Source organism: Theobroma cacao, chromosome 7, assembly GCF_053813885.1.
Source record: "Theobroma cacao isolate CCN51 chromosome 7, ASM5381388v1, whole genome shotgun sequence".
NCBI classification, from domain to species: domain Eukaryota; kingdom Viridiplantae; phylum Streptophyta; class Magnoliopsida; order Malvales; family Malvaceae; genus Theobroma; species Theobroma cacao.
Genome location: NC_142645.1, coordinates 110,758 through 137,143, shown reverse-complemented (window position 1 = coordinate 137,143; position 26,386 = coordinate 110,758). Strand labels below are relative to the sequence as shown.

At 37.2% G+C, this 26,386-nt stretch overlaps 7 protein-coding genes across 13 annotated transcripts; 5 read left to right on the top strand and 2 right to left on the bottom strand.

The window, feature by feature from the left end:
* Positions 1–355: 355 nt before the first annotated feature.
* Positions 356–2,528, top strand: LLG1 (LORELEI-LIKE-GPI-ANCHORED PROTEIN 1). 2 transcript variants are annotated; one of them, XM_018124674.2, is made up of 4 exons: positions 356–717; positions 811–1,020; positions 1,106–1,162; positions 1,921–2,528. In XM_018124674.2, exons 2-4 carry the CDS (start codon positions 939–941, stop codon positions 2,280–2,282), a joined length of 501 nt encoding a protein of 166 aa, XP_017980163.2. In that variant the 5' UTR covers positions 356–717; positions 811–938; the 3' UTR covers positions 2,283–2,528. The 2 variants fall into 2 exon arrangements, with proteins under 2 accessions (XP_017980163.2, XP_088664156.1); XM_088808030.1 differs by lacking the exon at positions 356–717 and having other exon boundaries at positions 728–1,020.
* Positions 2,529–3,205: 677 nt separating this feature from the next.
* LOC18593171 (small ribosomal subunit protein eS17w-like) lies at positions 3,206–4,751 on the top strand. The gene is made up of 2 exons (XM_007020257.3): positions 3,206–3,366; positions 4,153–4,751. Exon 2 carries the CDS (start codon positions 4,164–4,166, stop codon positions 4,587–4,589), a length of 426 nt encoding a protein of 141 aa, XP_007020319.3. The 5' UTR covers positions 3,206–3,366; positions 4,153–4,163; the 3' UTR covers positions 4,590–4,751.
* Positions 4,752–4,979: 228 nt separating this feature from the next.
* ARP8 (actin-related protein 8) lies at positions 4,980–9,016 on the bottom strand. 4 transcript variants are annotated; one of them, XM_018124671.2, is made up of 12 exons: positions 8,567–9,016; positions 8,292–8,377; positions 8,097–8,167; positions 7,906–7,973; positions 7,680–7,751; positions 7,349–7,446; positions 6,943–7,024; positions 6,506–6,648; positions 6,217–6,365; positions 5,803–5,936; positions 5,515–5,633; positions 4,980–5,287 (listed from the first exon to the last, which is right to left on the bottom strand). In XM_018124671.2, the coding sequence occupies exons 1-12, from the start codon at positions 8,904–8,906 to the stop codon at positions 5,210–5,212; spliced, it is 1,440 nt and encodes a 479-aa protein (XP_017980160.1). In that variant the 5' UTR covers positions 8,907–9,016; the 3' UTR covers positions 4,980–5,209. The 4 variants fall into 4 exon arrangements, with proteins under 4 accessions (XP_017980160.1, XP_007020318.1, XP_017980162.1 ...); XM_007020256.3 differs by having other exon boundaries at positions 7,680–7,741; positions 8,554–9,014; XM_018124673.2 differs by having other exon boundaries at positions 8,554–9,009.
* Positions 9,017–10,123: 1,107 nt separating this feature from the next.
* Positions 10,124–14,562, top strand: LOC18593169 (putative WD repeat-containing protein C2A9.03). 2 transcript variants are annotated; one of them, XM_088808141.1, is made up of 11 exons: positions 10,124–10,197; positions 10,437–10,486; positions 11,520–11,663; positions 11,836–12,003; positions 12,106–12,192; positions 12,391–12,525; positions 12,654–12,764; positions 13,095–13,186; positions 13,268–13,373; positions 13,579–13,665; positions 13,759–14,562. In XM_088808141.1, exons 3-11 carry the CDS (start codon positions 11,523–11,525, stop codon positions 14,170–14,172), a joined length of 1,341 nt encoding a protein of 446 aa, XP_088664267.1. In that variant the 5' UTR covers positions 10,124–10,197; positions 10,437–10,486; positions 11,520–11,522; the 3' UTR covers positions 14,173–14,562. The 2 variants fall into 2 exon arrangements, with proteins under 2 accessions (XP_088664267.1, XP_017980264.2); XM_018124775.2 differs by having other exon boundaries at positions 10,162–10,250.
* A 472-nt stretch (positions 14,563–15,034) lies between these two features.
* On the top strand, positions 15,035–15,780 carry PSAG (photosystem I subunit G). Its single transcript, XM_018124776.2, has one exon. The coding sequence runs from the start codon at positions 15,124–15,126 to the stop codon at positions 15,598–15,600; it is 477 nt and encodes a 158-aa protein (XP_017980265.2). The 5' UTR covers positions 15,035–15,123; the 3' UTR covers positions 15,601–15,780.
* A 388-nt stretch (positions 15,781–16,168) lies between these two features.
* LOC18593167 (high mobility group B protein 10) lies at positions 16,169–19,853 on the top strand. 2 transcript variants are annotated; one of them, XM_018125274.2, is made up of 7 exons: positions 16,695–16,835; positions 16,935–17,227; positions 17,676–17,754; positions 18,085–18,247; positions 18,354–18,431; positions 19,072–19,433; positions 19,542–19,853. In XM_018125274.2, coding segments are annotated over exons 2-7 (774 nt in total). In that variant the 5' UTR covers positions 16,695–16,835; positions 16,935–17,225; the 3' UTR covers positions 19,632–19,853. The 2 variants fall into 2 exon arrangements, with proteins under 2 accessions (XP_007020315.3, XP_017980763.2); XM_007020253.3 differs by lacking the exon at positions 16,935–17,227 and having other exon boundaries at positions 16,169–16,835.
* Positions 19,854–20,359: 506 nt separating this feature from the next.
* Positions 20,360–23,748, bottom strand: WIP2 (WPP domain interacting protein 2). The gene is made up of 3 exons (XM_007020252.3): positions 23,522–23,748; positions 21,965–23,225; positions 20,360–21,210 (listed from the first exon to the last, which is right to left on the bottom strand). Exons 2-3 carry the CDS (start codon positions 23,127–23,129, stop codon positions 20,462–20,464), a joined length of 1,914 nt encoding a protein of 637 aa, XP_007020314.3. The 5' UTR covers positions 23,130–23,225; positions 23,522–23,748; the 3' UTR covers positions 20,360–20,461.
* Positions 23,749–26,386: the final 2,638 nt, after the last annotated feature.

The following is a 26,386-nucleotide window of genomic DNA, read 5'->3' as shown; positions in this document are numbered from 1 at the left end:
GGTTATATATAGCCACTTCACCTAGTCCATCAAATGGAGTAAATAAGCAGGTTAAGGTCTTGCATTTATTGTGCCAAAACTGTTATGAATCCAATCCAACTGTATTAAATTTAAGGTTGGCGCACAAGAATTATGCCCTCCATGTGATTTTTGGACCCAAAGCATGGCAAATTTATGAGTTGAATGAAGGTAAAATTAACGAGCTGAACAAACTAATCAAAAGAGACAACATCTACTTCTTATCCTGTGGATGAAACTGAAGTCTTAGAATTGGTCCTCACATTTTGAGGGAAGGGGGGAATTCAACTCATTTGATTAGTATTCTAAATATTATATAGTTCAGTGCCGAGAATTACAATTGACGACAAATTCCCGCTGTCCATAGTTTCCACAGTGAGTTGCTTTTCTTTTTCCAGGAAAGAGAGGAGAAGGCGGATAGTGAGTGAATTACCCTCTTGACCCTTTCTTTTCTAATAGTACCACTAACTTTTACCATGACCATCTTTGAATCAGATGATCTCATTCTCATCAGTTAGTCGTCGAATCGGTCAACAAACAGGACAGTCCTGAGGTGAGAGACAGTGTCTTAAAACGGTGAGTAAATCTTAATCTTATGTTATGGAAGTGTTAGCCTTGGGACAGTAGGAGTTGAAGCAAATAAGGCAGACCCCACTTCACCCCAGTTTTCGCGTTTTTGGCTGTAATCCATTTTCAATCGTAAGCAAAACACGGCCTTCTCTGTCTCTCTTTATTTTATTCATTCCAACTTCAATCGTCAAAGTTCTGAGCTTTCTGTTGTTTGAATTCCAGAAGAGAAGAGCAACAGAAGCTTGCTTCGCTATTGCTCTGCCACAGAAGAGAATCAGATCTGTTTGCTCTCTTTGTGTTAACCCAACAGCAAAAACCCTTAAAGAAACAAACCAAAAGAAACAAAAAGGATGATGGGGAGAGAAAAGTGTGTCTCTTTGTTTGCAGTTTTCTTCCTTATGTTGGGGGTCTCTGCTTCCACTTCAATTTCAGGTATTCATCAAAAAGAAAATTTCTTTAAATTCTACAGCTTCTGAATCTATCAGTCACCATCTAATATGTGATGATCTGGATGCAGATGGTGTCTTTGACTCTTTCACTACTACAGGAAGGAACCTCCTTCAGGCCAAGAAAGGTTTTTTTATTTTCTTTTCCTCTATAATACCACCCTTTAAATTTTACTCTTTTTTCTGGGATTAATTTTGTTTAGAATTTGATAAAGCATTTGCTGCCAGATCTAATGGCTTGAAAGTTTTTTTTTTTTCTTGGTGTGAGCCTGTTTGAGATCTTCTTTCTTTAATACTCGAGTTTGATGGATGTGCCACACAAATGATTAAGCTGTAAATCTTCGGATGATGGGATTCTGCTTATTTAGAATCTTCACCAGGGAGAGAAAGGGATGGAAGGGGACTTTCCATCTCTTATTTTCTTTTCTAGAAGCTCTGGCACTGAAATTATTTTCTTTCTTTTTCCATTCTGCTTTTATTTAAAGCCATCACCATCACAAAACTTTCATTTGACAATATACCAAAATGATTTCCATGATATCCAAAGCGAGAAAGCTGCAGATCAAGGCCTTTACCTTCATAGATGCTTTATGCTGCAATGACTTAAAATGCTATCAGACACTGTTTTTCTTGGTTCATCTTATATTTTAAGAGCACCTTTATCAATGGAGCAAGTTGCAGAGCTTATCAAGCCATTAATTTCCCTGCTTGTTTTCTGTTTTCTGCTTATTCATCGGAGACCACTGTTTAAAAATGTTGATTCCATCTTAAGATCTCTTGGAACTTATTGATGATAGCTTGAGAGCAAACTTTTTGTTGAGTTCTGTTGTTTAACTATGGAAGGATATTAAACATGATATATACTGTTTTGCTGCTTTATCTACAGCTTGCCCGGTTAACTTTGAGTTTCTGAACTACACAATTATCACAAGCCGATGCAAAGGACCTCAGTATCCACCTGATCAATGTTGTTCAGCATTCAAGGACTTTGCTTGCCCGTATGCAGAACAGATCAATGACTTGACAACCGATTGTGCTTCAACTATGTTCAGCTACATTAATCTTTACGGGAAATATCCTCCAGGCCTTTTCGCTAGCGAGTGTCGTGAAGGGAAAGAAGGGCTTGCATGCCCTGCATTAGCGCCATCATCATCAGAAAATGCCAGTGGTAGTCAGCTAATATCTAATCCATCGCTGCTGCCAATGGCCACAGCTGGCATCTTAGTGTTTCTATTCATGTTGTTATGAAAGCCTGCAAGTGAATTTCATTTATTATAATTGTTTACTTATATTATTTTTACCCCCACTTTTAACCTTGTGAAGAGTACAGTAGTTCCATACCTCACGTTCTTCAGCCATGCTTTTTCTTTGTACTCGGAAATTTAATTGATGTACATCATTGGAATGCTACTCCCAAGTCCCAATAGTTGTGGGGAAACAGGCTTTCAGTTGTAATTTGCAGCCATCAAATGAGTTTATGCTTTTCCTGTGTGATATGAGATGCAAGCATTCTCTATGTTGGTATGGATTGGGTGTCCTTTGGCTATGAATGGTATCTCCTTCCATCTCCTTCCCGAGCTTTGGAGCCTCTATCTAATGGATTCATCTTACTTCATGGAGGAATCTATCCTGAAAACATCTCAGGATCTGACACAAAAATCCATCTCCCCCAAAAGAGAAAATTAGATTTGTCATCTCTACAGTGCTTAGAAGTAAGATATCCAAAGTTATCTTCTCAGTAATTACGGTCCAACAAACAATTACATCAGAACCTATAGGTGGACATGGTTTGTGGCAAAGCAATGATCATGGAATGCATGCTGCCATTACCAATTCTTTTCTTATCAATTGCCATTGCCCTTTTTCCATCAATTTGCTCATAACTACAATCTAACACAAATGCGTTGGACATTGGAGGAAATTTTAAAATATTTATTTAATCTAAAAAAGTATTAACATACACAAAGCCATAAAAGCCCCATGGCTTAACAATAGGCAATTCACATTTCTATGCCACATCCACGTAATTTTTTTTTTCTAATTCAAAGTCAAGGACTTGATTGCAAATTTTGCAAAAGAAAGACTTTAATTGTGTAAAAGGATAAAAATAAAAGGATTCAATTGCATGGTCAGATAGAGATCACGGGCCAACAAAAAATTATTGAAAAGTCGAAAAACCCTAACGAGATTAACGGCGTCCAATGTCCGGAGCTTTATAATCCAAGCTGTTGGCGGTGGGTTTGCTTTCTCTCGTGTGGCAGCCGCAGCCTCAGTCTCTTAGTTGATCTCAGGCGTCCCTGCTTCCTCACCTTCCCCTGTTGCCTTTACCAAGGTACGTTCACGTTCTTCTCTTCGTTGTTTGATTGGTTACTCAGAAAATGTTGCAAACTAGAAAAAGAGAAGGAAAAGAAAAGAAAAGAAACGAAAGCACAACTTTTGTTTTTATATGCTGTTGCTACTTCGTCTTGTGTAAAGCGAAAAGTTACTCCTTTGTATCCAAAATACACAGTGTTGAAAAGGCCACAACACAATGCATTGATCAATTTGATTGCTGGGGGAAATATGAAAAATGTGTTTCCCTTCTTTGGGTGGTTTTGAAAATTCTGTGTCTTTGTTCTGAGATGTGATGGGAAAGGAATTTGGCTTAACTTGATGTATCATAGGCTTGTAGTTTCATTCACTTTAGCAAATGGCTTAGGGTGTTGTTCTTATTGTTTGTACTGATTGTAGCCTTATTCTTGGTCCTCTGCCGAAATTGTTTGCTTCTGTTTTGCATTCTTCATGGTACTGATAACAAAGATCATAACCCGCTAATTAAATTGTTTCCTATCTGGACTTTGATGGTCTTTGAAGAACCTTCATGCTTGGTTTGTATGTTTTTTTTTTTCAGAGGAATTTGATCTATTTTCATGTTGAACATGCTTCAATGTTCTCAAAATATCAACTAATACCATAGTCTAGCCCTTATTCATTTTGCAAACTTGTTGGCCTGATTGCATTATCTTTTCCCCCCTCAATTTGAGGTTTTTTGTTTCTACTTTATCTATATCTCTTTCATTTCTAAAGGTGAAACCCAGAATCATAATAGATTCGTTCTTTGTTTGTCTTCTCTTTGCAGGAACAGCTAAGATGGGTCGTGTTCGCACCAAGACAGTGAAAAAGTCCTCACGTCAGGTCATTGAGAATTACTACTCTCGCATGACCTTGGACTTCCACACCAACAAGAAGATTGTTGCGGAGGTTGCTCTCATTCCTACAAAGCGCCTTCGTAACAAGATTGCTGGCTTCTCTACACACTTGATAAAGCGCATTCAGAAGGGTCCAGTTCGTGGCATTTCACTCAAGCTACAAGAAGAAGAGCGTGAGCGTCGCATGGACTTTGTTCCTGACGAGTCAGCTATTAACACTGATGAAATCAAGGTTGACAAGGAGACTCTTGACATGCTTTCTGCTCTTGGCATGGCTGATATTCCTGGCCTTGTTGAAGTTGAACCACAGGCTATGATTGCACCCCCAGTTTTTGGTGGCCCGGGTGGTGCTGGTAGGAGATACTGAGATTATTGAGCTGTGCAGGTCGATTTGAGACTAAACAAGTTTTGATGGTGTTACTTAATATTGTTGCTACTAGTGAATTTTTTTTTTTTTTGGATAATATGGCACATTGGGCTTTTTTTAATGTTGAATTTGGATACAAATGTTACTTAAAAGTTCATTGAATTGATGATGGCAATCTCTCATATGATTTTTGGTTTTCAATCAAGTAATTGGTTTAATATCTTGACGTGGTTTGGTGGACATCTTAAGGAAGTTTGCTATGGAAGGATTATTGTGTTGCTTTTGAACAGATGAATGACTTCACAACTCATTGTTCTTCAACCTTGTTCAGCCATACTAATCTTTATGTAAATGACGAGCAATGAACAACAGAATTTTGGCTATGGATGCTTACACTATAATAAATTGTATTAATAATAAAGTTTCCATAAAATAATAATTAAAGAAAGAAGAAAAACAGTTCAGTTGCGTTTCCCCGCTCTCAATCCAAGGGCAATTTGTCAGTGGAACAAAAAAAAATGACAGTAGCTTATTCATGCCACGCTCAGTCTGGACTCCTGCCAAGACTGCTTCATGCTTATACAACGAGGAAGATGCCCGACTTCTAGGGAGCCTGATATTCACCAAATTAGGGTTACTCTGGACTTACGTCGGAACTGCTTCTTTGTTATGCACCAGGACCCTGGGAAGGTGCTTAACTGCAAAATCATAGACACATGTTTAAGAGATGGAAACAAGTTGCAAGTTTCAATGTATGCAACATCAAGGCTAATACCTGTGAAACATTGAATTAATCTCATGTTGATTGAATGGAAATCATATTTCAATGCAAGGGAACTCCAATAATAACTATTTCACGTGGACTTACGGTTCTTACATATTTTTGTACACTAAACATGTTCACTGATGGAGTTAAGTAGCTTACATTGCTGATAAACTTTGCTCCAAACCATGCGGTATCTGCACCATGAGGAGGAGGGATGACTTTTATTCCATTCGACAGGGAAGGGGGAAGAAACTCATGTAGTTCCTTTTCTAACCTTCCTGGGAACAGTTAAACATACACAAATGTCAGAGATCATTCTAGTCAATTAACTTCAGCTACCTTTCTTTTCACTGGCAGAGGGTTTGGAAGATTATAATTTATCTTACATCCAACAATTCTCAAAATTAAAACAATAGGAATGAAAACGACTGAAAATGCAGATTCTACCTGCAAGTCCTGGTAAACATGCAGTTCCCCCTGACAGAACTATAGTCTTAAACCAAGCATCATCACCTGTCAATTCTGCAGTATGACAATGCTCCATGCAAAGTGCTACTGCATGATGCAATCCCATAGCATGCCTGTACCAACATATTTATAAACATTCAATATTTTCTTTCCTTTATTGTATTTTTCCTTAAGAGTATTTCGTACCAACATCATTTGCAAGATGTCAATTAGATCTCAAGAAATCTTAGATAGTTCATACACATTAAATCTTTTCTTGATTTGTATTTTCCTTTAGGGTATTTCATTTTGAATTATTTGCAAGGCATCAATAAGGTCTCAAGATTAGCACTTGTGGTCTTCCTTATGAACCCAAGATGAATTGTTTTATTAATGCTATTATTACAGACTTACACTCCTGCAATACGTGGCTGAAATAAGATCTCTCCAGTTTGAAAGCGTTCCTTTGAAAGAGTAAACCACCCCTCTGCTGGAACCTCCAATGATGCTTGGATATCTTTTGATAGTTCTGTTTTATAATCAGCAGCAACATAGCATAGGTTCTGCATTTTAATGAAACTTAAAGAGCATCAAAAGCCTTGAACGAGCAAGTAACTAATTACAGCAGAAAGGAAAAAGAAAAGGTCTTGCGTGAACTTCAAGTGGTAAGCACCATCCAAAATTGTAGAAGATTACAGCATACCTCTTTTAGTGTCCGCACGGTGTACAATGATTCAAAGTTAATATTGTTCTGCTGCATGAGTTCCCTGAGGAATCCTGTGAGTTTCAATGCTCCCAGCCCAATGACTTCAACACCCACCTTACGCATAACTTTACCATGTAAAACTATAAAACAAAAATACAGAAACCATATAAAATCGAATTCAATTATTTCTGTGCTGAAAACAGAAAGTAGAGAAATAATCAACTTGGCAGAAAAGAAATCACATTGATTAGTTTTTTTAATCCCCTTTATAACGGGACAAAAAAGAAAATGAAGGATATAAGAGATTGTCATGCAAAAAAAGAAATCAGAAAAAATTATAATAAACGCATTGATAAATCACCATTAATGCTTAAGGATTATTCACATATCAAACAGAAAATGATGAAAACACTTGAGACAAGTCATGCGCTTACTTGGAACAACAGATGTGACTTGGAAACCAACGTTAACAACAATTCCAGATGTTCGTCTTGCTGCATACAGAGCTAAAGTAGCCTGCACAAACCTCATGCATGTGTCATTGAGTTAAGATCAAAGGAATAACAAAAGACTCTGTTTCTGAGGGGCTAAGTTGGAAAGAAATCAGCATTTCCACAGATGATTAAGAAAAAGAAACATAAATCATCAGCATTTCAAGTATGGAAATAGATGAAAGATACATTCAACTTGCATTGTTCATAAGCTTTAAGAGAGGGAATAAGCATTGTCACCAATCAAGTTCCTTGTGCATTTTTTTCCCTTTATGCCTCTTTCTGGTTTGGTTGTTTCTTTAAAGAACAATAATAATCAGTAGACAAATCTAGAGATACAATGATGTACCTGATTGACAGCACAAACAGCAGGAACATTCATGTTAAATAAGACTGTGTGGATGGCTTCTTTAAGCTGCCTTCTTGATGCTTTGGCAGATTCAGTATCTGCAGTAATCAAAATACATCCACAAGGAAGGTTATTAACAGAAATTAAATAGCAACAAAGCCACAATTTAAAAAGCATGCAACAAAATGGAAGTGGCGAGGAGCAAAGGTCTAAAAGTCCGTATAGCTCTCAAGAGAGTATTCCTTATACAGTATTCCAACAAAATCATGACATGGGTTTCCATAATTAAGCATTCAAAATTATGATAAAGCAGACAAACATAGCAGCTAACCATCATAATGGCATATTGGAAGGGAGAGGAGAATTGGCTGAGTGTGTGGTTTAACCTGCATCCTGTACAAGACTACATCATCAAATTCACATATCAAAGAGTGAGTTGACTTGAGTGATGCGACATGCACATGCCCCACGTGAAAGAGAGGTTTAAAAATTAGAGGAAAGCAAACTAAAGGGATGAGCAATTGCAGATTAGACTGAAAAATAACAACACAACAAACCTGCTATAAATAGTTGCAAAAAAATGTCGAAGTCTAGAATACATGGGAGATTCGATGTTACCAAACTCCTGACACATCGAGGTCAAAGACAAATTTTAAGTAACATTATGTCTATACATATACAAGGAAGCTGAAGACGTATCTAACAACAGAATGGGATTTCCCCACATTCTCTGAAATTACAGGCTCACCAGAAATGTTGCAGACCGCCCGGATGGACAAGCATATTTGCTCCAACCGAACTTGCAATAGCCAGAACCACCTTTTTCAGGTTATGAAAGGAGAAAAGAAAACAAAAAAGAAGATAAACATCAAGAATAGTGAGGAAAAAGAGACCAGCTATGTCTGTTTCAGATTCCACAGTATAAAGGATGATAAGTAGTTACCATCGATAATAACAGAACCAGGGACTTGTGAACGCTGACCATAAATGCGCATGAAAGATAACTCCCCTGTCTGACTTGGGAATGTTCTGAAAAAAAAAATCACAATACACTTGGTTCAATTATTCCCACACTGAAGAAGAAATTCCAAGAGGAAGTCCTGACAAAGTTAAAATGAATGATTCTGTTTCATTCAAAGCATAATTCGAGCAGAAAAAAGGGGTGTGCTTGGTGGGAAAGAATAGGAAAGCAAAGGGCGACGAACTGGAGAGGATAACCGGATCTCAAGTTCAACTCGGCAAAGAAAACAGAGTCCCAAGGGTCGTGGTGGTGATTCTGGAGAAAGTACATCCATAGTCGATTATCAGACACAAGCAATCTCCAGGCTCTGTTGACGCAGCTCAGCTTAACGGCGTCCTTGGGTCCCACCAACCTGACTATCTGCACCAGAATATCCAGCGGAATCTCATCGAACAGCGCTCCCAACGATGAAGACTTCGTCGTAATAGTTGACGAAGAAGCATCAGCTATTCGAGTGGCTCGGTGGGTGGCTGAGTCGGAGTTTGAACAGGAACGATTGGACACTGATTCCCAGACCTTCCTGAGCAACGTAGCCATAGCCTTAGTGCTGTCTGAATTTTGAGAAAAGAGAAGATTTTTCTTATGTCGGAATCAGACAATGATCTGAATTCAGATGAGATGGGAAGTCACCAAGTTAGGCGAGGGTGAACGCTCCTTTCTGCTTCTGCCCGCTGGTTGACGATGACGTGGAAAGAAACGGTAATGACACGTGGGGACTGGATAGGTTTGCAGACTAACGCCTCCTGCAACGTGGACCATGGTTCCTCCACTGTCTCTTGGCTTACTATTAACTCAAATTTTGTAGTAAAATTATGTAGTCAAATTTTACATTTTTTTTTCATATATATTTTTTTAATATTTATTTGAGTATTTGTTTTATATATTTAGTTTTAATAAAAAGAGAATCTATGATTTAATTCAATTTAGAAAAAATTATGACGAGTAAAATTTACAATGAGATAACAAAGATGAAAGTGAAATGACTCTTTACGATTTTATATATTTTAAAGGGATTTAGACAATTAATTTTTAAGTAAACAAAATCTTTTTTACCGTATATGCTTCAATATAATTTTTTATTTAATAAGTATATTTTTTAAATTAAAAACATAAACTCATAATACAAAAACGTTATTAAATTGACCTACGTGAGTAAGGCTTAAAGATTGTCGATCTCCAATAATTACCTATGAATTTACTTTATGAAGAGTTTGGACAATTAGCATCCAAGAACATCCCGACAAAACCCTCTTTGTCATATTTGTTTAAGTAGATTAGTGACGATGTAAAAAAATGATAATTTTATTGAAATATAAATATATTTTAAGTTTATAAATAAAAAATTTTCTCTATATAAAAGACTTGTTTTTTAAAAAAATATATGAATACGTGACATAAAATTATTAAATTAATCCACACGAACAGAGTTAAAAGTAATCGACTTCCGATAATTACCTATGGATTTATTTTCTTGGCAATCATCTTATATTTGATCAAAATAATCTAAAATTAGAACTGATTTTGACACGAATGGTAACTTCAACTCCAATTAAAAAATTTAGTTCATTCAAAATGGTATATTATATCATATGCAAAAGGAGTCGAAATTCCTAAAATCGAAAAAATTAAACAATTGGAAATGAAAATAACTGGATCTCAAATAATATATATATAATAATATTTAATTCGAAATTATCCGACTCCAAATGAGCCGACATGGAAAGTAATTAAGCAGTGGATTTGCCACATATGTACACCTTGTGCCAATATATAATTGATAAAACAATCACCTTGTCAGTGGATAAACGATAAAATAAAAAAAATACTAGTAATTCCTTCGTCTCTCGAGTTCTCGCGATCCCCCGTCTAATTATCATCATAGTATATTTTATTATTTTTATTATTTATTTATTGTAATATTACCATATTAATCGAAGGACAATTGGGATTTTGTATATGAAAGCCCCTTTTTTTTTTTTTATGTCGACTAAAATAATTACGAAATATTTATATATGTATTTATTTCTTAAAAAGATGCAATTCTGATGCTGATATTTTCATCTCCAGATCGGAGGAGAGGACCAGCTTCCCCACAATCTCTTGTTTTTTAAAAAGAGGTTAATTTGCTCATTTTTGTTTTGCGTTTTCTTTTTACTGGTTCGCGATTCATGTTTTTGATGTTGATCATCTTCGATCATTAGTTTTCTTTTACTTTTGTCATCATTTCTGTTAATCGGTGCATAGTTGCGGGTACGAATTCATTCGTTATTTTTAACACTTTTTTGCTGGGTTTTTTTTTTTATATCTTTGAAAAAAGAGTTATTATTCGCAATTGAATGTTGTTGCTGTTGTTGTTGCATGATTGCTCTGATTTGGGAGTTTAATTTTCGTTGGGGGATTTTCCATTAGGGTTGTATCAATCAGGCAATTTCTTATTTTTGTGGCTTTTTATCCTTTTGCAGCAGTGTTTGCAATTCAAATATAGAAATGGTAAATTCGCAAGGGATATGAATTTGATGAGACTTTACTTCTTTGCTGGGCGCCAAAAATCCAGAAGGATGCTTAAGCCTGCAAAGGGGAAACTAAGAAAGAAGATACTCACCTTTGTAGGAGGCAAAAGTTTACAAATTTAGGGACCCTGGAAATGTTTTTTTGGATTGCATGCTTGAATGACAAAAAGCTAATTTCTTTATCTATCCCAACATGATTTTAGCAGAGTTGAATTGACAGTAGTACGAATATTTACTTCAAAATGCATAACATATGTTTCCCATAAATAATTTATGCTGGGGATTGACTCATATGCTATCAATCTTTCATTAGTTTATCTCCTTGCCGCTATAAGTGTTTCATACACACTGAAAAAAAAACTTATATTATGGATTGGTGATAGTCACGCATTTGTTATTTTGGATATTTGTTTCCATTTCCCTTTCCTTTTTCTGGGGGTCCAATGTCTGATGAGGGATTTGATATTTCCTTTAATTGTGACTTGGACGTGGTTCTAGTCTCTTTTGGTGTCATATTATCATGTTCAATATCCGTAATGTTGTCTGAGTTTTCGTTTATAGGTATCGTTATTATCATTTAGTTGTTAATTTATTATGGATGCTTGAATTTATATTGATTTAGTGTAGTTTTGTCTGGTAGAATATGTCCCACTACCAAGAAGATTATGCTGAATACATGGCAGATGAGTATGACATGGAAGACATAGATGATGACATGGATGAAGAGTTTCGTGGCAGATATATGTCTGGCTCGGACTCTGATCTTGATGAATATGACTACATGGTTCGTTTTATATTTTACAAGATTCACATAGGCATTTCTTATACAACTCAGTTCATATGTCATTAGCTTAATCAAATATACAATATAGCTTTGCTGTTTTTAAAATTTTTGAAGTTTTTGTTCTAGTATTTGTGGATTTCAGCCACCCTAATGTAATTTGACTGTATTGCAGAATAATAAAATATCTGATACTTCTGCTGCTCAAGCTAGAAGAGGAAAAGACATCCAGGGAATTCCTTGGGATCGGCTTAGCATCACTAGGGAAAAATACAGGCAAACTAGGCTAGAACAGTACAAGAACTATGAGAATATCCCTCACTCTGGAGAAGGGTCAGGGAAGGTAAAACTTGTTATAGTTGCCCACTTTCCTTTCATACCAATTTCTTGGATCTAATATTTTCGATAGTAATTGAACTAAGTTGAAATGTCAATTTGTATACAGGATTGCAAAATTACCCAGAAGGGTGCGTCATATTATGACTTCAGACTTAATTCAAGATCTGTAAAATCAACAATACTTCATTTTCAGGTTAGTAGAATGGAAGTTTTTATTTAATTAATATAAGCTATCTTTACCCCCTCGTATTTTGTGGCATCACAGAAGGATTTTTTTTTTCTTTTTAAAGGTTATGCTTTAATGTTCTGGCCAGTCCTTTCCTTTTAGTCTGTTAACTGTGCTATGATCATCATTGTTGACTGATAAACATATCCATTTGTGGTGATGCAGTTGAGGAACTTGGTATGGGCTACATCAAAACATGATGTTTATCTTATGTCACATTTTTCTGTCATGCATTGGTCTTCATTGGCACACCGCAAGCATGAAATTCTTAATGTTTCTGGGCATGTGGCACCATCTGAGGTCTGTGTCTGGAATGATTTGGTTTCTTCTCTGACATATTATTGTTGTTTTCTGTTCCCCTTGTTCTTTTCCTTTCTTTCCCCCTATCTTATGTCTGCTGAGACTGATCAACGTGTTTTCCCTTTTAGAAACATCCTGGAAGTCTGATGGAAGGTTTTACACAAACTCAAGTCAGTACTCTTGCGGTAAAAGATAACCTCCTAGTTGCTGGAGGGTTCCAGGGTGAGCTAATATGCAAGGTAAGTGGTGTAACTTTTTTTCCCCCAAAATCGTTTACTGACATAACAGAGATCAGAAAAATGAATAAGCCTTTGTACAGCAATTGCGGAGCTCCTTTTCTGTGCAATGTAGCTCTTTCTCAGTTTTTGCTAGTTACTTGAAGTGGAAAGTTTAGATATAACTTCAAGATTATTTTAGTTCAATCTATTGTTTCTGTCATGTTATAAGATGGATCTGACTAAATTTATATTTGAAGAGAGCTGATTGTTTTTTTGCTAAGGTCTTGCTTACTGTTGTCCTGTTGTTAGTGATCTTAAGAATTAATTACTTGACTTTGATTTGGAATGTAGAATTTAGATCAGCCTGGAATAAGCTTTTGTTCCAGGACAACTTATGATGACAATGCCATTACAAATGCTGTTGAGATTTATGTCACTCCAAGGTATTTCTTGTTGACTGAGCTGCTGCTGGCATTGGTTGCATTCAACCTGAACCTAATTTTGCTTTGTTTTTGAAACACTAGTGGTGCAGTTCACTTTACGGCCTCCAATAATGACTGTGGAGTCAGAGATTTTGATATGGAGAAATATCAGCTGTCTAAGTATTTTCATTTTCTTTGGCCAGTTAATGTAAGTTCCCTATATTGGATTCCTTTTATTTTAGATTGGTAAACATACATGTAAAATTATTCTCTGTAAAATTTGATTTGCAGTATGCTTTTTTTTTTTTGAAAATTAATGATTTGCAGTATGCTAATTATGGGTTCTATTAATATTGATACAACATGCGGCAAGGATGAATACTATAACCTCTGCTAATGCATTGCTTTTGCAGCATACTTCTCTGAGTCCTGATGGGAAACTTCTAATAATAGTTGGGGACAACCCTGATGGTATGTTAGTGGACTCTAGCACGGGGAAGGTAATTGTCTACTTGCTTTTCCATGATTAGTTTACATGTTGGATATTGCAAAGGCTAGCATCTGGCATCGGCTGATTGGAAATTGCATTGCAGACTGTTATGCCCTTGCATGGACACTTGGACTTCTCATTTGCATCAGCATGGCACCCTAATGGTGTCACTTTTGCCACTGGGAACCAAGACAAAACTTGCCGAATTTGGGATGTTCGGAACTTGACAAGGTCAGTTGCTGTTCTTAAGGGAAACCTTGGAGCAATACGGTCCATTCGCTACACGTCTGATGGTAAGTACATGGCAATGGCTGAGCCTGCTGACTTTGTGCATGTGTATGATGTGAAAAGTGGGTATGAGAATGAGCAAGAAATCGATTTCTTTGGGGAGATATCTGGCCTATCCTTTAGTCCCGACACAGAGTCTCTGTTTATCGGTGTATGGGATCGTACATATGGTAGCCTTCTTGAGTATGGTCGTCGGAGGAACTACTCATACCTTGATTCCCTAATTTGAGTTGATTATGCTGTCTGCAAAATAAGCATGGTGTTGTGGCTGTTGTTGATGGTATTGGACGAACCTAATAACATTCTAAGCTGTAGAAGTTGTAGATGTAAATGTAAGATGTATTCTGTAATTGTAGGTTATTGCTGTTCAATTAGATTTTTATTTTCTGCAAAACTTGTGGGGGTCAATCAGCATAAGATGCTAATGGGAGGGGGATGTACAGATGGCTGGAAAAGCCCGTTCATGTGAAGAGGAGAATGAAAGAGTAGTATGGTTTCCTTGGGAGCTAGACAATTTTATGAGTGGTTTGCTGTGTGTCTTTTCTCCCCGCACTTCTTTCCTCTTACTCTCTTTTTAAATATGATTAAGGATTCAAATGAGGATGATTGCGGTTATCAATCGATTTCTTTGAGTTTGCATTATGTTTGACTTAATCCCATTACCTAGATACAAATAATGAGTTTTTTTTTTTTTTTTTTTGTATTTAGGAGAAGGGTTTTGAATTTTACTCTTTAGGCAAAGGATTATGTATAACCAATGAGCTTGAGCTTGAATGAAATTTCAAAACTTGATTTTGAGCTCGATTAATGGTAAACCAACCAGGTGTTAGGTAATAGAGCCAAGACTATGAAACAGATCGAACTTGTGATGAGAAACCATTGCCCAGGGTCCCTTGGTCCTGGAACATAACCGCAACTTTCAATCTTGTTTGAGCTTGTTGGCTGTTGCCATTTGGAACCAAAAATCTCTGATCCAAAAGGAACCAATGAAACAAAGCCCAGTCCTCATCCAAAATCTTTCCTCCACCATTCCCATCCTCACAATCCGTCTCTCCTCCTTCCTACCACCACTTGTTTACTATATCATCTTTTCTATACCACTTCCCTAAAATCATCTCCTCCCAAATCTATTCTTCTTCTTTGACTATTCCTCAACCTCAATACATATTGTGCAGGCACCATGGCAGCAGCCTCCTCAGCTCTGTTCACCCCCACCTTCTCCTCCATCCAGAAGAACCATCTCACCCCTTCCAGCATCTCATTCCAAGGCCTCAGACCCCTCAGCAAGGGCAAAACCTCACTACCCAAGGTCGCCCTCACCGCAAGGAACTCATCTGCTAGTCTTGCTGTCAAGGCAGAGCTCAGCGCCCCGCTTGTGATAAGCCTCAGCACGGGTCTCTCCCTCTTCTTGGGTAGGTTTGTGTTCTTCAACTTCCAAAGAGAGAACGTGGCGAAGCAAGTGCCTGAGCAAAACGGCTTGACCCACTTTGAGGCTGGGGACACAAGAGCCAAGGAGTATGTTAGCCTGCTCAAGTCCAATGACCCTGTGGGATTCAACATCGTCGATGTTCTTGCTTGGGGGTCCATCGGCCATATTGTTGCTTACTACATCCTGGCCACCTCCAGCAATGGCTATGACCCCAAGTTCTTTGGCTGAAACCTCATCTTCACTTCTTCTGCCGTATTTTGCAACCATTGTATAGTTTCTCTATTAGTTGGGGGAGGTTGGATTTCTTGCGTCTCTCCTGTTTGATTTCTGGGTTTTCTTGGATGAATATGTTTACTTGGTTGGTCAAAGAAAATGGCAATGGGACTGTATCGTTTAAGTTTGTGTTGAGATTGTTGTGAACTTGTCCCTCTTCATTCTGAACTAATACCATTAATCATGTCTGCAACTGTGATTCCATCAAACAGCCACTACTAGCCTAGCTACTAGTACTATGCACTATTACAACCGAGCCGGCAAAAAGCAGCTCTGATCCATTCAAAGGGTTAAATTAATTTCATATACATGTTTACTGGATTTCTTTTCGTGGAGATTACAGTGACAGGCACTCACAGGGCAGACTTTTCTGTCCATTCAATCCCTAAAGACAGAACAACTAATAACCCGGGACACATGAAGACTTAAAACCATGGTTTAGAACTTGTTTACTTTAAACAGATAAAAAAAAAAAAAAAAAATATATATATATATATATATATATATATATCTCACAAGCATTGCAGCATCCCCACCGTTGGATTTGATTTTTTTATTTATCACTCTTCCCAACCTGTAGCAGGCAGGCAAGTTGCATAAAAATGTATAAAATACTAAAAAAAAAAGGTTCACCATCATCTAACTTTACCATTATAACCTAATCTCCTAATCCACAGTCCCACTGTTTCCATCTAAAATTTCAGATCTTACCTAAGTATTACTATAATATTTCAAATTTCAAGCTACCCAGAGTTTGTCTTCAACAGGTCTTTCTAGGATTTGGGTCTCTGTAGGTTAATTCTTATTAGGGTAGTAGAAACTTTGTGGTTTCTTCATGAAGATAATTATTATTCTATTGTTGTTGTAAACCAAATAAGACTTTGTTAGTACTACTAGTATATTATTAAAAAATATATATACATAAATAGGGAAGGTAGCAGAACAACAATCAATATCTACTAGTACTAGTTAATTTAAATTCTTAATCAAACCAAAAATCTTTTACCTCTGTTGAGTTTGGGTCTAAAAATGTCTCAACAACAGCAGCAGAGTGAGAGTACAAATGGGCAGTACACCAACATGCCTCGCTATCCCTCACCAGCTGCCAAGTACGAGGATGTTGCTCAAAGCTCTGACCTTTTCTGGGAAAAGCTTAAAGCTTTTCACAAATCTCTCGGCAAAAAATTCAAGTAACTTTCTTTCCTTACAATCGCTAACAATTTCTTTCTTCCTTTTCTGAAGATGGTGTCTTTCTGAGTTCAACAAGTTTTTCCCATTTCTCTGTGTAGCGAAAGAGTGTGTCTTCCGCTTCAACAGTTTGATTTCAAGATTCATTGTTGGGATTTCGCCCCCTTTTTCGTTTCTGCTTTTTATCAGCCTGTTGGTATTCGTTTTCTCAGATTCCTAATGGGATTTCACTGACTCAGACAATTATAGTTTCTATGTATAAAGTTTTCGATGAATATAGCAGTGATTGGGTGTTTTGTGTGTAACTGGTGATTGCAAGGTTTAAAGCAAGACAATTTCTTTATTGAAAAAAGAAATAACAAAGCAATGGCAATCCTGCTTGTTTATTCCAAATGTAAACCATCTCTCTTTCTATCAATAGATCCTAATACTTAAACTATCGCATCAATTCTCTCCCTATAGTGGATGATGATACTTGCTTGTCACTTGTTGCTTAATATATCTATCCTCTTCTCATACTTTACTAGCCTGCAAACCTCATAATCTGTCACCTTTTCTTTGTTTACCTTACTATACTTGAAATATGATGTAGAATGCTCATGCATGAACACATATGCACACACCTGAGAAAGGGAGGAACTGGGGTTTCTTTTGCATGTTCATTAAGGCTTTTAAAGTATGTGGCTCTTGACTTTGTTACTCGTTGAAATTCTGTATTAAAAAGATCACCTTTTGGAGAAAGAGAAAATGGGGTTGGGGTGTGGGTGAAAAAGAAGACAAAGAAATAGGAAAAGAAAAGCACAGCTTAGGATATATGGTCTTCTGATGTTTTGGTTGGACAGGGTTCCAGTTGTTGGAGGAAAGGCTCTGGATCTGCATCAACTCTTCACGGAGGTCACATCTCGCGGAGGTCTTGAGAAGGTATTGTACTTACAATGAGGATACTGCCTGTGATATAAAACTTGTTGGTCTGAGGCATAATCCAGTGTTAGGAAACATGTTGATGACCTCATTTTCATTGGTTTATTTTCTCCTGATTGACCTGGAATCCCCTGTAGCTTTTGCAGCTCACTTTACAGGGGAGCATAATCTTGGGTTGTGACGCTAGGATGACTAAAACTTTTTCTCTCAAGTTTCTGTGGCCATAAGTTGTAAACAGATTGAGTTGGTCCAATAAATTAGTATGTTACACCCCTTCTGAGGGATGTTTATTATCCTTTTCATTTTAAATTCCCTTGAAATGGTTCACAGGTAATAAAAGATCGCAGATGGAAGGAAGTGATTGTGGTCTTCAGATTTCCAACAACTATTACAAGTGCCTCATTTGTTTTGAGGAAGTATTACTTATCATTGCTATATCACTTTGAGCAAGTCTATTACTTCCGCAAACAAGTTTCTTCAGTCTCAACCCCTGGTATTTGAAAACTGAATTTGATTTTTTTTCCAGATAGAAGCATTCTTTGTTTTATGAAGAAATTATTCGCAGTTTGTAATATATATTTTCTATTCTATTTTTGCAGGGACTGCCAGTGGGAGCCTTGTGAATGCATCTGCAAACACAAAGGGAGGTGCTTCTGCAAACCAATTAGCAGCTCAGGGTATGTGTAACTACATATTGATATGAAGGAGCTTTTCATTCTGATATAGGAGTATATTATTAGATTATTATTATCTAGGTCCCACATTCCCATATATCAATATCTCTAATCAGACATGCATTTACTTGATATCTTTAGGATTATTAGACTTGCATAGTAATGTCTTTAACTATATTATCATATTATAATAGCCTAATAGTAACAAAAAAGTTAACGTTCTATAAGTTATGAAAAACCACTGCATTATGGTTGGTTTTCCATGAATCTAAATCTCCAATAACTGATGTTCCCTCATACCTAGATAGTTGTTCGAGCCACTTTGCTGAGTTATTTCTGAAGTAGTTATAAAATCTGCAATTTAAATTTCCTTAAGATCTTGAAAGCAATATTACAAATTTAACAAGCTGAGCTTAGCTATGAAATTCTCGGTTTTCAGTCAAGAAAGAAAAACAAGCTGAGTTTTAGTCTGGCTGGCCTTTTGAAAAACATCGGTTTGCTTTGAAAGGATTTAGGGGGTAGTTAATTAATTTTTATACAAAATTTTGCCCTATCCCAGATGTCTACTTCATATACCTCTTTGCAAGGGTGTGGATGTAGCTTTCTTGTTAAGTGAAGGCTCTTACCAATCTTATACAAGCAGGAACTCCAGAGTTGCAGATTGGCAGTTCTGTGACAGGGACCATTGATGGCAAATTTGATAATGGCTATCTGGTTACAGTTAGGTTGGGCTCTGATCAATTTAAAGGTGTCCTGTATCATATCCCCCAAATGCTTCAATTGTCTCAGAGTTCAAATACTTCAGATGTACCTCCTCACCGCAGCCGGAAGAGATCCCGGTTAGCTTTACGGGACCCTTCCAAGCCAAAGTCAAACAGGAGTGGTTATAATTTTTTCTTTGCTGAGCATTATACCCAGCTCAAACCTATGTACTACGGGCAGGAGAAAGCCATCAGTAAGAGGATTGGGCACCTATGGAGCAATCTGACGGAGGCTGAGAAACAGGTAGGAAGTAGATATATGCATGTGTATATATGTCTGTGCAGTTTAATTCTGTGTGTTTCATTTAACATTTGGAGCTGCTGATATTGACTTTAATTGACTGTGATGTAGGTTTATCAGGAGAAAGGGATGAAGGACAAGGAGAGATACAGAACTGAAATGTTGGAATACAAATCTTCCTATGACTCTACACCTCAATAGCCTCCGATGAGTTGGTTGTTAGGAACTCAACCACAGGGTGTCAACCCTCCCTTGATATTTGTTGTTGTTTTTAACGTTTCCTTTTCTTCCATTTGCTTTATGAAGATTATCTGAACCCTGCCCATTGCAGAAACTTTGGGTGATCGGATGGCAGAGTTTTGTAACATGTCCTTATATATTCAATCAAAAATGCTAGCAGCTTAGAACGGTATTGAATCCAAAGCATGATAGCAGGTAGCACATTTCTATTGATCTGGATGAAACGACACTAGTATAATTATAAGAAAGACCTTTATCATTTCAGTACCTTAAAAGAAGATGACTGAATACTTTGGAATCAACATGTAAGCTGTCACCTTATTCATCATGTCTACATTTTGAGAAAATATGCGATAGCCAAATGATATATGTAGTTAATAACACTTTTCTGAGCCAAATGATCAGAGTTGATGGTAGAAGCAATCTTACTCAAGCGGAACATAATCTCAGACATTAATGTACATACTGGTTGCTGCTAGACACCAAGCCAGCAGCACACAATGGCCATGAATTCTCAAGCTAAGAAACACAAACAAATCTAAGTGATAAAATATATAGTTTAGATTTGCATCATACTTGACTGAAAACCAACCTTGTAGGTAAGAACTAGTATTGAAAGGAGCTCAAATCAAGCCTGAAAACGTTTCCACTTTTGACCAAATTGTGGTGTTATCAAAAGAGGGGAAAAAGGAAAAGAAACGGCTCTTAATTATAATAACAATGAAATCTTACATTTGGAACATTGCCTACAAACATTAGAATACACAAAAGAGGACCTATTCTCTTTTAACTCAGGTGGGAACAACCACCCCTGAATGGGGTGACAACTGCAAGACAATGAACAAGAACACTAAAGCCAGTAACACCAACTGTGTGAAAAAACATGAAGTAACCTTACAAACCCTCCTCTGCATCTTCAAAACTTCTTCAGGACCTATGACATCTCCACAATACTTTTCCAACTCCTCTGGTTCTTTCTTTAGCATTGCAGCCTTGTTTTCTGCCTCTCCGAGCTTATTCAGCATCTGTGCCTGCTTCCCTGCAAATGATGTTTGTTCTTCTAGTAATGTGACTTGATTGCCCAAAGAAATTCTCAATTTCTGTATTGCCATGGTTAGAGCTAGGAACTCAATTTCAGCCTCTATTTTTTGTTGAAAGAGGCCCTCAAGGTCGAATTCTATTTCTCTATATTTATCTTGCTGCAACTCTGCATTGCTTCCTGAATCTTCCTTCAGTGACCTGCTACTGTTTGCATTGGTTTCCAGTTCTAAAATCCTTGATTCCTTCACCTGAAGCACAGCTCTTGCTTCTTCCAGTTTGCCCTCCAAATATTTTACTTTCTGTGTTAAGGTGAAAACCTGAGTTTCCATGGAACCTGAAGTACTTTCTCTAATCTTGTCAGAAGCTAACTGGTCAGATGAGCTAGTTTCAGGGATTTCATGATCAGAAAAAGTAGAATCCACAGGAACACTGTTAATATTAACTGAATCATCATGCAGTGATGTAGGTTCCTTTCCTATCTCCCCTAGTTTCTGTACTTCTGCAAGGAAAAATTCCTCTGTTAAACTTAATAAAAAACAGGGCACAGTCAGCATTTAGGCTTGCATGAAACAAACAATATTTAGTAAAATAGATGATCAACAATAACTTCACCAAGAACGAACAAGCACTAAACATGTATGTCATACGCCTAGACTATTCCATATGATTAAACGTCAACCATCATATATGCATTACACATTGAAGACCACCCAAACAAATGTGACAATGTCATTGTAACTCCATTCCTCTCTCACTTCCCACAACTCATTTTCAGTGTGCCTTCCCTTCTAACAACTCTCAATTAACATTGACCAAATACCAGAAAAAATCATTGGTGTGATTCTCCCATGAACTAAATTTATTTACTGTTATGATGATCGTTCATTGCCAGATCTCTCTTTTTAGGTTCTTAGTCAGTTCAACCTGGAATATGCACAGAGACTGGTATGGAAATTTTCAAAGTCTGGCCTCAACAAGGCTTTATGAAAAATCAATTTTTCATTCTTTGTCCAAACTCTGAAGAAAAGCAGGACATGGTTATCAACTGCTCCAAATAAATAATTACAGAAATATTTCAGGGGGATTGTCAAATAAATAAGCAAACAAGAATATTCACAAATTAAGAAGTGCAGTATGATCACCAAGATGGATTCACAGGGCATATGATGCACTAGTTGTGAGTAGTGAGAATATATTATCAAACAAATCATGAGAAAGGCTTATCAAAATTATCAGAATGATATCCCACCCACCTTTTTCAAGGGCTTCCTGGACAGATTGGAGGGCAAAAATAGACTCAACCAATGGATCTTGATCTGGTGAAGGCTGATTATTGTCACTTTTTTCTTCCTTAGCTTCCCAAGATAAATCTGCAGGTAAATCATCCAGTGAAAGTTCTTCAATTTCACCTGAATTTTCCTTCCTATAAGCAGTTTGAACTTCCTCACCAACCATTTGTTCGCCTTCATGAGCTTCATCACTATTTTCCCCATCAAAATTCATGGGCTTTCCACTTTGCTTTCCGTTACTTGTCACTGAAAATGGACCCTGCATAAAGACAAAGTTGGAGCTTCTTGAGTCAGATTCCATGCTCGAATGAGAGTTTTCCTTCTCGATTTTGACCCTTTCTCCTCTGGGCTTCTTGCTGCTTTCAACACGACCCTTTCCCTGTTGAAATCTTTGACTTGAATTACCCAGACTCTTCCCACTTAAATTCTTCATCTGGTTTTTCTCGTTCATGTACCCCAAAACTGCAGGCAGGTCATACTTCACCTTTGGCACACTGCCTGCTGTAGATGACTTACTACTCCGATCCGCGCTATTGTCAGAGTCTGTTGCAGCAGCAATAGCAGCCCCAACTGCAAACCTGGAATCTGAGCTGGGGCTATGCATCATCAGCCCATGAGCAACACTTGTGTTTTTCAACATATTAACAGATCCAACAGGACCCTCACTATTCTGCTTGATCTCAGGTGATGCCATATGTCGAGGTTTAGTTGGATTTGCTGAACTGGACAAACCCCGCTTCAATATTTTACTGCTGTCTGCAGTGGCCGTGGCATCCTTAACAAAGTCTCTCTTGATACGCCTCCATTTCTTCAATCCATACCCTTTGGTTGAAGGAGGAGACGGCCTATCAGGAGATTTAGCTGTTAAAGGAGGTGAATGCATTGGCTGCACAACCTCAACAGCACCCTTCACATGATTATCAGCTGTCAAAGCATCGGAATGCATACTTTGATCAGTTGCCAACCTCTGAGTCTCATCATCATTTGCACACAACCCATTATCCTTAACCTTGTAAATATCAATATGATTATCCTTGATCTTATTATCATCAACATGAGGTACAGTGTGTTGAGTTACTTCATTATCCTCCACAAATTCAAGCGCAGAGCATTCACTCTCCAAATCCATAAATACCAATACGTGTTTCGCTCAAGATTTACTCAGATCAAGATCAAGAACAACAACTATCATTCCAGCAAACATCATGTCCAAATCAACCAAAATCTGGAAAGAAACATATCAGGCCAACCGTTCTCTTCAATAATCATATCAAAATTCAATTAAATGAATAAAATTTAACTACACGCATCATTGGATTCTCTATTACCATTAACTTTGAATACAAATCAAGGAATTCAAAGTGGAAAATTGAACTTGACTTTCTCCGTTTTTTTAACATCATAAAAGCTTAGCAAAGATTGAATCCAAAATAATAAAAATGAATGAATTAAAGGAACTGGGAAATAGGAAAAAGTGAAATTTAGGATGTGTTGTACATGTTATGAGATTAAAAAACGTACCTTTTATATAGTCACAGGAATATCTTCTCATAAATGGAGAAAAGAGATTGGAATTATAGATGAATATGTTGATAATGGTGATGATGATGATGATGATGATGTTGACGATAAATTGAAGGAAATGGGAAACCCTAAACTCTGGTTAGATTTGCAGTTATATAGGCCATGAAATTATTGGGAGAGAAATTATGGTAATTCTTTTGGTAATTTAAAGAATTTTTAAGTGTGGTGACATAAGAAAATAACGTAGTAAGTAAAGGATACGAAGATGAACGTGGGGGAGGCTTGGGGATGGGGTGGGTAGGCCCACACCGAAACCGACCCAAGTGGGCATTGCTGGCCATCTGATCTGGATCTTGGAAATGACAGGGGGACGGGGAGAAAGGTTTGGCTTTGACTACATTGCCCCTTTCACGGGGAATGGGGGAAGCAGGACAGGATTCCATCAACTTACAGTTTTGGTCTTTGGGTTTGTGCCTGTCTTTCTGGGTTTTGAGTGGGATGGGATGGGCCTCCCTCTTCTTCTCCTCTTTACAGAGAGGATCACTGGATCAGGATGGGCCTTCTTCTGATCTGGAGTAACCAGTTATGGAATTGGTTCATGACCTTTACAAACTCTTTCTTTTCAGTTTGCAGTGGATATTGCAAATCAATTGATAGCACTCACGGGCTCTGAAAAATTTTTGAAGAAATCAAAGTTCAAAGGTAGATATACCTTGAGCAAAGAATCTATGAATGGGATCATCCAAATGCCAAACCAACTCTACCAATTCATTCATAACCATACCAACAAACTGCACCTTTTGTCACCTCTGATCTCACTGACTGTGTATCTCATTCAGTCAAAAGCCAACCATAGATGGAACGGAGGATTAGCACAATTTCAGCTGCTTCTATGGTCTACCAACTTTAAAACCAACCAAATCAGGCACATCCTATTTGCTGTTATCTTTCTTTCATATTGTTTTCCAAACAACACTTGCAAAATACCAGAAATGATAGTTAAAAGTCTCTCTAATGCATATGTATATATCCATCCTCCTTTGAACGTCTATTCTGTCAAAAATTATAATCTCACAAACTCAATGGAGAGCAAGTAGTAGTACCCGAAGATAAGTAAATAGAAAAAATGTTTCTGATAGAAGTGGACAGGAGCTTGTTTTCACGACCAACTGTTGTTATTTTGTCTCATTTTTACGATAATGAACACATGACAAGCAGACTAGTACCATTGGGAAAAATCCAGATTCACAGTGCTTGTCAGCATATCACTAATCTATGTATAGCTTTCAAATGTACAGTGACAATTAAGGAACCAAACTCATCTCCTATTCTTAATGGCTTGAAAAGGTGAGTGCAACTTTAAGGATGAAAATTCCGTCTAAATTTTTCTACCTTCATAAGAAAATGGCGGCTAAGAGGGAGTTGGATACTTTTTTTCCAGCCAATGATGATTCATTAAGATGGAGATTCCACATTTATGCAATGAATTGATCTAAAGCTCCACCAATGAGTTTAAATGAAAAAGATGGTCATAATGTAGGCAGTCAGCTTGCATTCATCTCAGAATGAAAGCATTAGAAAAAGAGAGACTATGGGTTAGCTAGCTAGGATAAAGATTTAAGAGAGCTCAAACACATGTGGGTTTTATTAAAACAGCTAGCTTTTGCGGATTGTAGACTCATCAACTTCAAATAATATTTCTATAACTCAATGATTACAGGCAGAGGAGCTGATTAGTGTTTCATTGCCGAAAGAAAGTCTTAGCAAAACTTCTTTAAAGAAGAAAGAGATGAAGCTTTAGGGTTAGATAGCTAGGGAAAGGGCCGGCAAGGACCATGGTTTCCAATGGCCTTAGTTTGACAGAGCATCTGTGTCAGCGCAGCCTTCCACTTTGGCCCAGTCATAATAAAATTATACAGGCACATGGGGAACTTGATTTCTTTCCTTCATTGTTTGGCCTAGATTAATGCTTGTGTGCAAATAATGCCTGTCATTATGTATTGTTTGATTGAATCACATTCTTTTGGCCTTTGCCAAAAGATAAAAACGTGTTTAGCAGATAAACTCCCTAACCACAGATAACTGCATGCATATATATATCATAATCTCCTTTAAAGAAATTGAAAATTCAAGATGGGAAAGTTAGTTTTTGTAACAAATCTTTTGAGTTAATTATCTTATCTATTAGCTATTTTCTTGCTCTCTTCTTACTTTCGTTACACAAAAGGAAAAAGGATACTACAAAGCGCTCTTTACCCTTTGAATGGCACCTTTTTCCCCTACATCTGTAAATTTTTTGCCACTTATCGAAACTTAGATGGGCAGTAAGCACTGTGATTTCAGCTGCCAAATAGGAAAGTAAATAATAATAATATAGTAGTTGTTGAGGTCTGAGTTGGGCTGGTCTTTGGTCCAATTTCCGGAGCAAATGGATTCAAATTGTGTCAGATGGGGGGTACACATTCATATGAAGACCTGGATTGCATAAACATAAAGTTAATACTATATCCATTATTGTAATCTACATTAATAGGCAATACTAACATAGATTGCTTTATTCTAATGCTGTTTAAAGTTTGAACCCTTACTACAACGCACTACCAGCAAGCTCTGAATAATGGTTCCCCTCCCAAAGCCCTTTTTCTGAGTGTTTTTTCTCTGACCAATCTTTGGCTTCTGTGACAAGTGAGAAGTGAGAACTCCATGTTATAGAATCAGAATTCGATAGATTAATGTGTACAACACATAAAACAAAAAGAAATGGCCTAAGCCCAAGACAATCTATTAAATTAATCACATAAATAACTACACCATTAACCCTCTGCAGCTTTTGTTTTTTAGAAGAGTTTGTCAAATATTATA